Source organism: Lycorma delicatula, chromosome 2 (assembly GCF_047948215.1).
Source record: "Lycorma delicatula isolate Av1 chromosome 2, ASM4794821v1, whole genome shotgun sequence".
NCBI lineage: Eukaryota > Metazoa > Arthropoda > Insecta > Hemiptera > Fulgoridae > Lycorma > Lycorma delicatula.
Window position 1 is genome coordinate 84,015,181 of NC_134456.1, and position 14,601 is coordinate 84,029,781.

General features: G+C 31.4%; 1 protein-coding gene across 1 annotated transcript in view; it reads right to left on the reverse strand.

Moving 5' to 3' along the window:
- Positions 1–5,528: 5,528 nt before the first annotated feature.
- The window catches only part of LOC142318961 (venom carboxylesterase-6-like), a 34,204-nt gene continuing 25,131 nt past the window's right edge, over positions 5,529–14,601 (reverse strand). Inside the window, exons 7-10 of the mRNA XM_075355675.1 lie at positions 11,589–11,779; positions 8,743–8,881; positions 6,596–6,731; positions 5,529–6,044 (exon numbers count right to left, since the gene is read on the reverse strand). Coding sequence (XP_075211790.1) covers positions 5,873–6,044; positions 6,596–6,731; positions 8,743–8,881; positions 11,589–11,779 — 638 coding nt within the window. The 3' untranslated portion in view covers positions 5,529–5,872. The remainder of the gene's footprint in view (positions 6,045–6,595; positions 6,732–8,742; positions 8,882–11,588; positions 11,780–14,601) is intronic.

Below are 14,601 nucleotides of genomic sequence, written 5' to 3' on the forward strand. Positions count from 1 at the left end.
AAATAAATACAATACTTTTCTTAGTTAGGGTTCATTTTTACTCAGATATCTTTTGTAATTAATTTTCAACCTAAATTTTTGTAACTGAAAACTTTGGGACTCAATTTAAACGCTTTTATAGTTTTACATTTAATCTAATTAACTTAATTTGAAAAACTGATGGATTAGAGACAACGAATTCTAAATTTTTCAATGCTACACGAATACGTTTCATGGAGATTTATAAAAATTACAAAAACATAATCAAGAATAACTTGGATTCCATAATAATACTTAGGGATTATAATTAAGAAAATCATTAATAACAAAGCAATTAAATATTCATTAACTATTGTAGTGCTTTCAAATACACAACATTTTTCGTTTTTCCTTCGGGCGCATACACAAAAAGATCGGTGGGGTTACCAACTCGCGAGCAAGCCACATACAGTTGCCCGTGTGAAAAGCATGGATTTTGCAAATGGACACCACACACTTGAAGCGATTGCCCTTGAGATTTGTTAATTGTCATAGTAATTAATCAATTCAACATTGAAAAAAAATGTTAGCTAAAAATTAAATTTTTCTTGAAAATCAAAGTCATTTTGAAAATTAAATAAGCCTTAAGGAAGAAATAAAGTGTTTTAAATTTCGTTGTAAAATTTAGTTTTACTTTCCCTGTACATTGTACATTTAACGAATATTTATTCAAAAATAGTAATAGAAGATTTGAAAAAAGTAAAAGAAAAGAGCTAAAACATATTAAAAAGGTAAAAATCAACATTCAAAAATTTTTTAAATGTTGTAAATCCACACGTGTATTAATAAAATCGCCCGTTACTCTAATTGATAGAAAAGCTAAAATATCAGGAAAAACAAAGTATTGGAGATAAATTTAAGAAGACCTGAAATGAGAACTTGAGTAGAGAAAATGTCTTAATTTGGATAATTGTGTAGAAATTGAATACTGCATAAAATTATTTATTAAACTTTTCAAGCATACGAACAAGTAAATGCAAAAATGTCAAAATTTAAAAAAATTAATTTTTACACGTATAACTCGATAACGCCAAATCGCATGAAAAACAGATAGCCTACTTCAAAAATAATTTCATACGTCTCGGCCATTGTAACCATGGCCATGTTGATTTAATTGAGGAAAAGGATTTGCTATCTGGTACTTTCTCTTTCTTTTTCCTGTTTAGCCTCCGGTAACTACCGTTTAGATAATACTTCAGAGGACGAATGAGGATGATATGTATGAGTGTAAATGAAGTGTAGTCTTGTACATTCTCAGTTCGACCATACCTGAGATGTGTGGTTAATTGAAACCCAACCACCAAAGAACACCGGTATCCACGATCTAGTATTCAAGTCCGTGTAAAAATAGCTGCCTTTACTAGGACTTGAACCCTGGAACTCTCGACTTCCAAATCAGCTGATTTGGGAAGACGCGTTCACCACTAGACCAACCCGGTGGGTCAAGGTTCTTTGATCTAGGAGATGAATACCGCCATCTTATCGACATATTTATGAAACATCTATTAAAACACTCTTTATCTTCTATTTATATATTGATTTTACAGTTATATCAATAAAATTAGTTCAGCAATAGTTAAATTTATAAAAAATAGAACTGTCACAGATATTTTTTTATATTATTCATTAATTTCTAAACTGTGATATACTACTAACCTCAAAAATATCACTAACATTAAAGAATATGTTTTTTATGAATTACAAAAATTGTAAAATACAAATATATTCAGTTATAAAAACGATTACCTGAAAAACAATTTTTAGTTAACAGCACTAACGATATGGATTGAACACTGCATAACTCTTTTTTACTGAATAACTCCTGCATACAATAATGCCTGATTTTTTTTTGCTTCCTACCAGCTCTAATTCTGCACTGAAACGCATCAATTTTTTTCCTGTCATGTAACAGTTGAGCATGATTATCTTACATTCTTCCAGTATTTAAAGTGCAAATTTGTCCAAAAAAAATTGATTTGATATATATCCACATTCCAATCCTCCTATGAAATTGTTGTAATTTGTTACTGTTTCTGAATACCTGAATTTTGTTATTGAAATTTTCTGAAAATTATTTTGAGCATTCCTTTTTTCCTATTCACATGATACCTTGTATCAAGAAGAAATTTATTTTCTACTTCTACGCATTGTGTTTATAATAAATATCAACTTTGTGTGGTCATTTTTGCCACATTCAGTAAAAAGAGATATTTACCAAAAAGAATATGATAATCTTTATTGAGCATGTTTCCCCATTTCCTATACGTTATTACTTGTGTTTGATCACTTTATTGTTTGTGTTTCATCACTCTGTTGACGATGAGATAAAGCAGGTACTACCTCAAACAGAGATCCTGGCCGTGCACAGCACTTTGTACAACAATTACTCCATATAACGTCAAAAATGGTGGAAAAACTGAAACAAAACGAAAAAAATGGTATTTACACCCGAAGACGAGTCAAGATATAACACGACCGATAACTGTGAGATGTGTAAGATACCGTTCACTTCTGAAGAGAAAAAGGTGAGAAATCATTGCCACTTTACCGGCAGGCACAGAGCAGCGCTGTGTAACAACTGCAACCTGCGCAGGACTACGCAAACCAGTACCCCGTCTTCACCCACAGTCAATCAGGCTATGATTTTCACTTCATCATAGGAGAACTGGACTACGATGGCAAAATGATACACGTGATACCGAAAACGACAGAAAAGTTTATCACGTTTACTAAGAACATCGGCGAAAACATATCGGTAAAGTATGTGGACACATTCCAATTTATGATAGCCAGCTTAAACAAACTGGTATCCAACTTTCCGAAAGACGCATTCCAGCATATCCGGAAGTACTTCAGCCATCCGCTGAAAGTACTTCAGCGAACAAGACTTGCTGCTAGTGACAAGAAAAGGTGTATCCTTACGACTACACCGACTCCCAGCCAAAACTCAAAGAAACGACTTTGCCGTCTAAAGAACAGTTCTACAGCACACTAAACTCGCACATAGGTGAAGACGATTACAAACATGCGCAAAATGTGTGGAATTACTTCGGCTGCCACACTTTAGGTGAATACAGTGATTGTATCTGAGATGTGAGGTCCTGTTACTGGAGGATGTATTCGAAAACTTTCGTTCGTTATGCTTGAACACATACAGTCTAGATGCAGTCCGTTACGTATCGGCTCCAGGACTAGCTTTCGATGCCATGCTGTGTAAAACACAAGTTCAGTTACCGATCCGGACTTGTATATGTTCATCGAGTCAGGCATAAGAGGCGGAATAACGACATGCGTAGAGAAACACGCTAAAGATAATAAATCCACATCATAAACCGACCTGATCCAAGTCAACCCAATCGATATATCGCCTTTGTCGATGCCAATAATCTTTACGGCTGCTGCAGTATGTGCTGTCACAATCCTCATTCACAATTTGAAGGGGTAGAAGAACGACAAAATCGACGAATGTCTAATGTATTCAAAAGTCTATTGTCGCATGCAGACGACGATGAGATCGTACATTCTCGAGGTCGACGTTGAATATCCTTCTCGTTTCCACGATTTAAACAACGAGCTGCCTTTTCTGTCGACCAACGAAAAGCGCCCGGTTCTGATTGTAACAAACTACTGACAACACTATTTACAAAAAAAACATTACGTTTGCCATTATATCGCGCTAAAACAGGCGATCAGAAATGGTTTGCTCGTGACAAAGGTGCGTAGTGTTACAGTTTCCCTAGAATCCTTGGCTAAAAGTCTATATCGATCCTTGATAACGCTTTAAGACAAAAAGCGAGGAATGATTTCAAGAAAGACTCTTACACGTTAATGAATAACTCGGCATTAATGAATAGTTTGGCAAATGCATGGAGAATGTCAGGAATCGAATCCACTTCAAACTAGGAACTGATCGGAAACGGCTGACTAAATCCATCGCCAAGCCTACATTCAAAGACCGAATTATATATTAAGAAAACGTGGTCGATGTAGAAATGTGGCAAGATACCATCTATCTTGATAAGCCCATCTACGTCCGTCTAGTAATCTGAGACATAAGTGAAACATTGATGTACGACTTTCATTACTCGGTGATGAAGGGAAAATATTGTCCGAAAATACAGCTGCTGTGTAAGGATACCGAAAGCTTCATCTACGAGATTCAAACGAACGACTTTTAAGAGGCCATGAGAGGTCCAGATCTGAACTGCCACTTTGTTATGTCGAATTATGTGAAATAACATCCAAACTATTCATGTATGAGCAAAAACGTACTTGGAAAATTTAAAGATGAGACAAATGGTATAGTAATTACAATTATATCGAACTGAGAGCTAAAGTTTACACTTTCCGCCCCGCTAATGGTAAGGTAATCAAAAATCCCAAAAGTTGTCAAGAAAAACATGGTAAAAAACGAAATCACCATCAATGATTACAAAGTCTGCTTAGATGATGCTGACCATGAAGTAACATGTCAATGTGTCTGTTTAGATCGAGAAAACATTATGTTGATACTATAGTAACCAATATCCGAGCTTTAGTTAACAATGATGACAAACGAGTGGCTACCAATAATGTGAACACCCTAGCTTGGGGTCACTGCAGTACGCCACTGGATTGGTTTGACTGTTTGACCTGTAAATACTGTATATACATTATTATGATTGTATATTGATATTTTTTTTAATTACCGCTGTAATATAAAAACCGTATTTGTAAATTACTTAAGATAACATTAAAAATATATTCAAATTTTAATGATAATTGTGTGATTTTCAATTTTCTTTTAACTGACATTTACATCAAGATTACTTGAATAATTTACCTCTTACCTAAAACACCCAAACATCTCTTTTTTAATGCAATTATCTAAAAAAATCTATGTTGTTAAGAGTAGGTGATTATGGATTTGAATAACATAGGTGTACTCTACTCTTTCTATTGCACATGTATAACACTGAATGTAAAAGATTAAGTCCATGATGCCACTGTTTTTTTTACTACAGTTCTAATCTGTTAATTGCTTTTCACTTTAAACAAAATACTGCAAAAAAATATAATAAACGTGAAATTTTCAGTAATGTCAGAAAGTACTTTCCTGAAACCTACAGAACATCACCCAGAAGAAAAGGATAACAGATAAGGAAACAGGTATCATAGAAAGAAAACATGATTTAGTGCCAGACACTGAAATAATTCAGACAATTCCATCCAAATGAATTCTTTAAGAATCCTTCCATCCGGTCTATATTCATTTTACCAACAGTTCTTTAGAATACTGGAACCTTTACTCAGAATTGAGAGGAGCTTATTACCGATAAATGATGTAATCATTTTTCCCTCTATGTATTAATAAGCTGTCAGAGAATAAGCACAGATTTACTTTAATGACACCCATTCCCAAAAGTTTGTACCACATGGAGGTATTCAACAACTTGGTAAACTGTTCCGATAAAACTCCCACTGGTGAATTTTTTCTAAAGTTTGAATATTAGTATTAATAAAATACAACATTAAAATAATTTTTTTTATTTAATTTTCTATAAACTACACAAAACATACCTTATCAATAATACTAAACTTAAAATATTTCCTTTTTATCATTGAACTTCCACTCAGCTAGTGTTTTCACTTAACTTAATAACAATACTTTGAATTTCCTTTTTTTTACTTCCATCACAACTACCTCTTTTTCAACCTACTCAATTCCAATTGCTACACATTATTTTAAAGATAGAGCAATACTAACAATAAAAACAAAGTAATTTTCTATTATTTGTCAATGAATTTTCCTATATAAATGTCAATTTTTTCCCATGAATACATAATAAATGAACATTTTCAGAGAATAAATGTTTTACTTGTTTTGTGGAATCAATTTGTTTTGCCATTCAATATTCTTCCAAAAGCTATCCCTTTCTGATAGAAAATTATTTAGCATTTTTGTACTACTACCATTAATTAGAAGGTAATTGTTATTTGCTGTAGCTTCAGTCCACTGAACTGGATCTTTGTCTGGTGTTGGAATACTGAAACAAATTTTGGAAAAGATTGTTAATTACAATTATTTGAAATAAAGGTAACTGGAGTCATAAAAACATATGCCACATTTTTTAAATTTATTAAAATTTATAGTAAATTAATTGAGATAACATTAAAGAAGTATTTAAACATTGATGATAATTGTGTGATTTTCAGTTTTCTTTCAAATGCACTTACATCAAGATTACTTGAATAATTTACATCTAATCTAAAACATCCAAACATCACTTTTTTAGTGTTGGCATAAGTTTTAATGAAAAGATAAAATAGGATTTTAGGTGAACACATTATATGTGTTCATTATATTGTTAAATAATTGTTATTATATATTTATAATAAATAAAAATAAAAACGTGTGACAATTTGTAAGAGAATTTTTAAATAATGATGTATAATTTGAGTGTAAATTTTAGAATTTTTGTAGCACGACCAAACTATAAAACTAAGGAAAAATTTTATATTTATGATAAATAAAGAAAGTTACATAGATAATACTTACTGCATAAAAATAAATCAGATATAAAAAAATCATAATTACCCATAAGTAGCAAAGTTAGTAAAATAATTAATAAATTGCTCTGACATTTTCTTATCTTCTGCATTCAATCCATTTGGTCTTTCTACATATGCCTTAATTGGAAACAAATAAAGTAAATCATCTGCATGGGCAACTCCTATAGAAAAACATAACATTTTTAAGTCAATACTAAACATATTGGGTGATTCAAAAAGGACTTCACAACTTTAAAAGCATATAAAAATTTATTTAGATAACTGTCTCCTAACTTTGATTCGATATGGCTTCCATTTGTCATTTGATTTCATTCCAGACTATAGCCAGCAAGTCGGACATTACCTCTGCAGCAACAGCATTAATTTGAAGTCTTAGTCCAAAGAGATTACCAGGAGAACATAAACCTGATCTTTAATGTAACCCTACAAGAAAAAATCTATCAGGGTCAAATCTGGAGAGCGAGGTGGCCATGCAATTTGACCTTCACGACCAATCCATCAGCCTGGAAATCAAGTATGAAGAAAATCTTTGACTTCTATGCAGTAGTGAGGTGGTGCTCTGTTTTGCTCATAATGACATCCACCTTGGTCATCATCGCCTAACTGAGGAATTAGGAAATTTTAAAGCATGTCCAGATAAACAATAATTTACGGTTGCCTCCTGGAAGAAGAACAGGCTGTACAGTCTTTGTTTGCTTAGGGCACAAAAAACGTTGACCCTAAAGCTATCAGAAATTTGCTGCAAAGTTTCATGAGGGTTTTCACTACCCCATATTCAGCAGTTATGAGTGTCCACCTTACTACTGATATGAAATGCTGACTCATCACTAAAAATTGTATTGTCTAAAAATGCATTGTTTTCTGCAACGCTATCCGTCATTTCCACACAAAACTTAACTGAGCAACTTTGTCATCATCTGTGTTGAAGCACAGTTAGTTTGTATGCTTCAAGTACAGTTGCTTACATAATATGCACCTAATAGGCATTTCTGGAATGCCAGTTTCATGTGGCACATGTAGAGTTGATTTCTTGGACTACGTACAAAGCTTTCTCTGAGTTGTTCCACCAGCAGTTTCAGGGATGCATGAGCATTGTGGTGATTTTGTATGTTTAACAGAACAACCTGTGTCAATGAAGGTTTGGTGTCAACGTAAATTATATGCCTACTAGAGGCTTCCTACTGAACACTTTACGAAAAGTATAGTGAACTGCAGTTACTGACTGCAAATCATGAAACCAAAACACATTTCCAGCATCCCGTGAATATCATATCTGCACCTGTGAATATATCCACTTTTAACAACACTGGTGTCAGTGCTGGTGGCTGAATTTGAGACTAATGAACTGTGTGAGTCAAAACTTGATATGTTTTGCTATGAAATGAGACTTCAACCAAACCTGTTGAATAACTAAATAAATTTTTATTTGTTTTTAAAGTTGTCCTTTTTGAATCAATAACTGTAAACACTAAGCTAAAATTTATTATCTAATCTACAATAAAGTAAACTTGCAATCAAGCCTGAGGATAATAATCTAAGATTTTCACTAATTATATATAACAATTTACCACATTAAGTTTGTATAGATTCCAAAGCTTCTTCTTTAGCCAATTATAAATCACAAAATCCATAACCAGATTGTTTTAAATTTTGTAGCATCATTTATCATAGTATTTTGAACGATTCTGCTGAATGATGACAAACTGTGATACTTTTCCATTTTTATGCTTCTTAGTAAGGCAAGTATGTTCATAACGAACTTTTAGAGATATGGAACATACTATGTTGACTTCGTTATACCAGTAAATTCAAAGGTATAAACTGAAATTTTGATGAGCGGACTTTTTATTACAATTTTTTAAATTTATTATTACATGATTGACATAGTGAGGAAGGGGATACGATGTTGCCAGATTCTTTCTGAGTATCTAATTATATCTATTGTATTTATAAAGAATTTGTTTATTTTAATATCTGAACAAAGAAACACTTAAGGATAAGTAGTTATTTTATGTAAAGCAACATATGGAACTTTTTTCTTAAGCAAAGCTAGCAGGATAGATCTTTAAAAAAATTATCAATACAAAGTATTTGATAAATCAACTGACAGCTATCTCCTTGATAATTATATAAGGATTTAGAAGGCTATTAGGAAAATTAAAATCTCCTTACCTTGCCTAAATTTACCGCCACTCATTTTTTGAGCCAAACTATGTTCTCCATTATAAGCAAGCATGTAAATATATGATGGCCCACTGTGTCTTTTAAGAGCACTTTTCACTCCTTCATAATAGAGAGCATCTGAATACATCTGTAACAGAATAGTAACAATAAATGACAATGATGGGATTTCTTAAATACACATATTTTCATAAAAAGAATTAGCATTACAGTTAGTCACCATGTTTATTATTTTATTAATGTAATCTAATAGTAGTTATTATATATTTATTAATGATTTCAAATCCATTTACCTTCATTAAAAATCCATAATAATAATCATTACAGTATATGTAGAATAAAGAACAGCTGATACTGCAATAAATAAAGTACATTAGGATAATTGACTACAGTTTGATTCTAATATGATTTTTATCAGATTCTCCTTTCACAGCTAAAGAGATCTGCACTGAATTTCTCAAAATCTTAATTCTTACAGGTTCATTTTTAGCACAAATTTTCATTGCCTTCCACCATTATTAATTAATTTTTCATGATTTTAGTGTGTGTGTGTGTGTGCACGCACACATACCCATATGTGTGAACTTAAGCTTTCATTAAGTAATAAATGAATCGTGATTCACTTTCTAAATACTTGCACATATGCTTCAGAAGATCTAGAATTCCACCAACTGCAATACTGTTGAGGAAAGAACTAGCTTATTGTTCAGAAAAATATTCAGGGTGTGTATTTACAGGTATTTAGAAAGATAGTTGAGATTAATTAACTTTTTTTTTTTTAAATTTAAACCTTACTTTTTCATACTCGTCTTCAAACAAAATTATAGTATGTATATGTGTTAAGGGCTATAACTATAATAGTCTTAGTCAATCTGATATGAGTCACAAGTCAGTCCTGAAAATAACATAACCACCCTCTAGAATAACAAGATTCCATGGCAGGCTTACTAGGAAAAGTGAGGAGTGAAGTGGTTTCCTGATTCCTTCTTCATTACGCCTCAAATATGCTATTACACTTCAGCATGCCTAATACACTGAAATGGATGTGATACTTAGTATTACAAATAACATCACTTTCACTCTGTAGATTGCAGATGGGCATAATTATTATTAGAGAAAGAAACTGACTAGTGTCTCTTGTAGGTCAAGTATATGTATCACAGTCAAAAAAAGGAATATTGGGACAGATTATGTAAAAAGTAAATTAATATACCCCTCTATCGAGAAAAATGGATTATTACTACAAAATATTATCACAGTAAGCAATTATAATTCTAGTAAAATGAGCAATATTATATCATAATATCTTAAATCCAAATATATAATTTAATATGAGCAAATTATCTGCAACTACAAGGGGGAAATTTATCCTTGATGATATCCAGATATGTGGACCTTCGTCATAATTTTTATACCTTACTCAAAATATGGTACTAATTACAAATTGTAATTCTTTTCATTAAGTTCCATTTTATGAATGTATTTAGACTAGGATGGTAATTGTAACATAAGCATGTTTACTGTCTTCCTTTTCTAGATTTCAATGCATTCCTCCCAGATACAAATGAGTATGGAGGAGAAAATATATTTCATGATAAATTAAAAACAATCCTTTATTAATTAAATAATTATTTGAGACTTGAGACATTTAAAAACGTGAATAATTAGGAGCGTGATCATGTTTGCATCAATAATTCTCTGCATAAGAAAATTTTATGTTGTTTTTAACTACATAAAGGACTTATGGTTAGAAATTTTGTTCACTGTTTTGTAAAATTATCTTTTCAACAAATATTTTATTTCTATTGGCAATATGCTAGGAATTAAATTTTAGGGAAGAAGTAAAATTATATCTATATTATTATTATTATTCACACACACACAATAGCGGTTCCATCACACAGCTAGTACTATTTCTAGAAATATTCCCAAGCAAAATCTTGACTTGTGTTTGCTACTGATATCTTCTGCAGAACAAAAATATCTGTGGCAGTTTTATTAAAATAATTCTGATAGAAAATAATTAACTTTTTGAAAATCAAACAGCTCAAACATATTTATAAATATAGATTTTACTTAACCAAAACAATTGGAACTAAACTAGCAACTCATAAAACAAGTTCCAGTTTTTTTTAAAATTAACCTCATAATGTAATTTTTTAAATTTTCACTTCTTTCCCATGATTCTGGTGTCTTAAGCCTAAAAATGATATATCAGAACTAAAATAATACTGATGGAAGTTTTAAAAAATTTTCTGTGACTGGAAATTGGTTTATAAGTTATGAGTACATGTGTGGATAATTATACATTTTATTTTATGCACGTGATGGTGATAAAACTAAATTTAAAGAAATATTGAAATACGTAATTACTATATCTGAAAACAATATAACAAAACTTAATAGCAAAACAATATAAAAGAATAAAACAAATATTTACAGAAAGTAAGTAATTTATGTTAGGATAAGAATCTATCAGTCAGCAAATGTCTATAAAGAAGAAAGAAAAGTTAATTAAAACAATTTGTGGGTACATTAACAGAAGACTGAAAAATGAAAATTGAAAAATAAAAACAAAAGCGATTAAAAAATCATTTAACAGAAAGAAATGTCATTGTGTGGGAAGATGAAGTTAGATTTGAGGAAGTGTAATGTCAGAAGTGAACAAGAATAGAAGCTTATTCAGAAGGAAATAGTTCATGAAGGAAAATGGCGATGGATACAGTGCAAGGAACTTGCCTCAGGGCAGATAATATGATTATGATAGTATAATTCTTAAACACAGAATGGCAGTTGTGTAAATTATAAAGATAAATATGGTATTTTTTTTAAATTACCTTTATAACCTGTGGTATAGAATCCTTATTAATTTTCTTTCCTTCAAAAAAGAATTCTTTAATTTGTCTTGATACTTCAGCAGGGTTTTCTGCTTTATCATCAAAAAACAAGCTTACTGGGGCAATATCTGTAAAATTTTCATCTAAACTCTCCAAAACGTTGTCAATTCCTGCTGGTGAATTATAAAACACTGGAAAAATGGTTTTAAAAATCAGATTTAAAAACTTCATTTAACTAAGGTAAGAATAATAGTTACCATAATATTTAATAGTATATGTTTAAACATTGCTGTAACACAAAAATTAATGATACGATGTAGTCTTGTATTGTAAAATTGAAAACTGCTCTCCATAAATGAAAAATATCCATCACTAAAAAATATAAAAGAAATACATAACAGTTTAAAAGTTCATCTTAAAAACCTATTCAAAGATCGGATACTTTAGCAAAAACATATTTGTAAGGCAAGTACTGATACGTATTTTTGTTTGTTACTTCTTTGTACGAAGTTAAGTCTAGCATAGTGATCGCGAAAAATTTCGGTTTTCAGATTTCAACGGAAATATCCATTTTAACCATCCCTGAATCCATTTTAAGTAGTTTCGGTGTGACGTCTGCTGTATGTACGACGTATCTTGCATAACTCAAAAACGATTAGCCGTGGGATGTTGAAATTTTGGATTTAGGACTGTTGTAACATCTAGTTGTGCATCTCCCCTTTTGATTGCAATCGACTGGACCAAAAGTATAAAAAAAAGCCAAAATCCATTAAATTTGGATTTTGGATTTTTTTAACTGCAGTAATAATCCCTCAGCTTTTCAACGATATTTCGTAAGTGGTACTTATTTTCTTTGGTTCCAGATTTATAGCTAAATAAAATTTTAATTAATGAAATATTTGGATCTTATAAGGGGAAGGCACATCAGTTCGAATCAGACTTCATCTCCTTTTTTTAATTTAAATATATTGATTTATTAATAATTATTAACCTCTGATTGCAAAAATGTTTTACAATAAATAATAATTCATTAATAACAATAAAAAAAAATATATGAAAAAAAATCAGAATTTTAAATGAAATAAAACTCTAAGTACATTTCATTATAAAAAATATGTATCTGTAATTTAATAGGCGTACAAGGAAGTCAGATTTTTTCTCCCATCAGATTATTTATTCGCTAGCAATATTTATTTCAATATAACTTTTGTCTTATATCATAAATTCACTAACTTGGTTCATTTTTATATCCTCACATCACCGCAGTTGTTTTTCAAGGTTATTCTATCAGTCCTATGTTCGTGTGGATAAACGTTTCCGGTATAAATTTTTACATGATTATTTTATTATATTACATTTACATTATTTCAAGATTCGGTAAGAGTAAATATTATTTGTTATTTTGTTTTAACTTATTGGGATTGTAAAAGTTTTCTTCGTTTTCAAAAACAAATTAATTTTATACCTACAACAGGTATCGGTCGGTACGTCCATTAATACACATAACTGCCTAAAATACAGGAGTCATCGAAAAAGGTTGCAGCAATTTACAAACATCGTATCACAAACTTCTAGAGATAATCAAACGAGTATTTTTTTTTTTTTTTAAATCACCATCTCAAAAAGTTTTTCTACATATCTTAGAATGTTTCAGTATGAGCTCCACTTGTCGCTCTGCAAACATCCAGCCGATAATCGGCTTCTGCCCAGGTCCGCTGGATCATCATAGGCGTATTTGTGGCAATAGCACCGATGATCCGTTTTCTTAAATATTGTATATTTCTGGTTTTTTCACTATAGACATTGTTTTTAACGTCTAGGGGGTATCAAATCTGGGCTTCTCGAAGACCAAAGCACACGATCGGCTCTACCGATTCAATGATTAGGGAATCTTTCATCGAGATCGCGTCGAACGCCTAGGCTAAAGTGTGATGGCGCACAATCTTGTTGGAGTAATACAGTAGCATTACTTTTTTGTTCAATCCGGTCAATCTACAAGAAAACGTATAGATTTTAAGCGTATACGCTCAACTGCTTCGTCACTCGTTTTGGGCCGTCCGCGGCACATTTTCATTTCCACGTTGCCTCAGATTCCTTAAACTGCTTGTACCACCGTCTAATACTGTTTGCCTGAGAGGGATCACTACCATAAGCATTGTTGTTCAACAGTTATAACTTATTTATACACCGCCAACCACAAAACGCACTGCGGTTTCTGCTAGTGTCGCCATTGCAATGACTGATGGTGGCGCAGAGGCGTTGTTCCGTTGTGCACATTGGTTTAAGGTCACGATCGATCATGTCTAAAAAAACTTGATGATATCCCGATTATTTTGTAGTTCCAATTAATATTTCGTCTCAATTATATAGGGAGATATGATTTTTTTTTAATTGCTGCAACCTCTTTCGATGACTCTGTAGAAGCTAAATAGAAAATTACAACTTTCGTAAACTTAGTTTTTGGCATGCTTTATTTAATAAGTAATTAATATAAAATGCCTATTTCAAAGACCAGTCCCAAAATTCTCAGACACCTCATTTTTAGTAGACTTTGTAACATCTTCGACAAGAATAATTTGTATAATTGTATTTACCTGTACTTATTGAAACATCAATGGATTTACACCAGCTAAGGAGATCATTAATAAAAAGTCGTTATTCAACTCTCGTTTATCACTTGTTAACAATAAAGGCAACAAAAAACCATGCATAACGTCCTTATATAAGCCGAAAATTACAATAGGTTTTCCGTTAAACTTGATACATTCCCAATAGAATTTCGAAATAATTAGATGTAAAACCTTCAAAACAGAAAATATATTGCGTATGATTCTCAAAGTAAATGTAAAAAAATTGATCACATTTTCAATCAAATTATTCACCATGAAATAAGCTACATTAACAGTAAGGTAAATTATAGTTGAATATTTTTTAAAGCGAAGAGATTTGTTTTTTAATTTTACAAAATTTAAATTATTTGATAATATTTTAAATAATATAGGTGGCGCAGAGA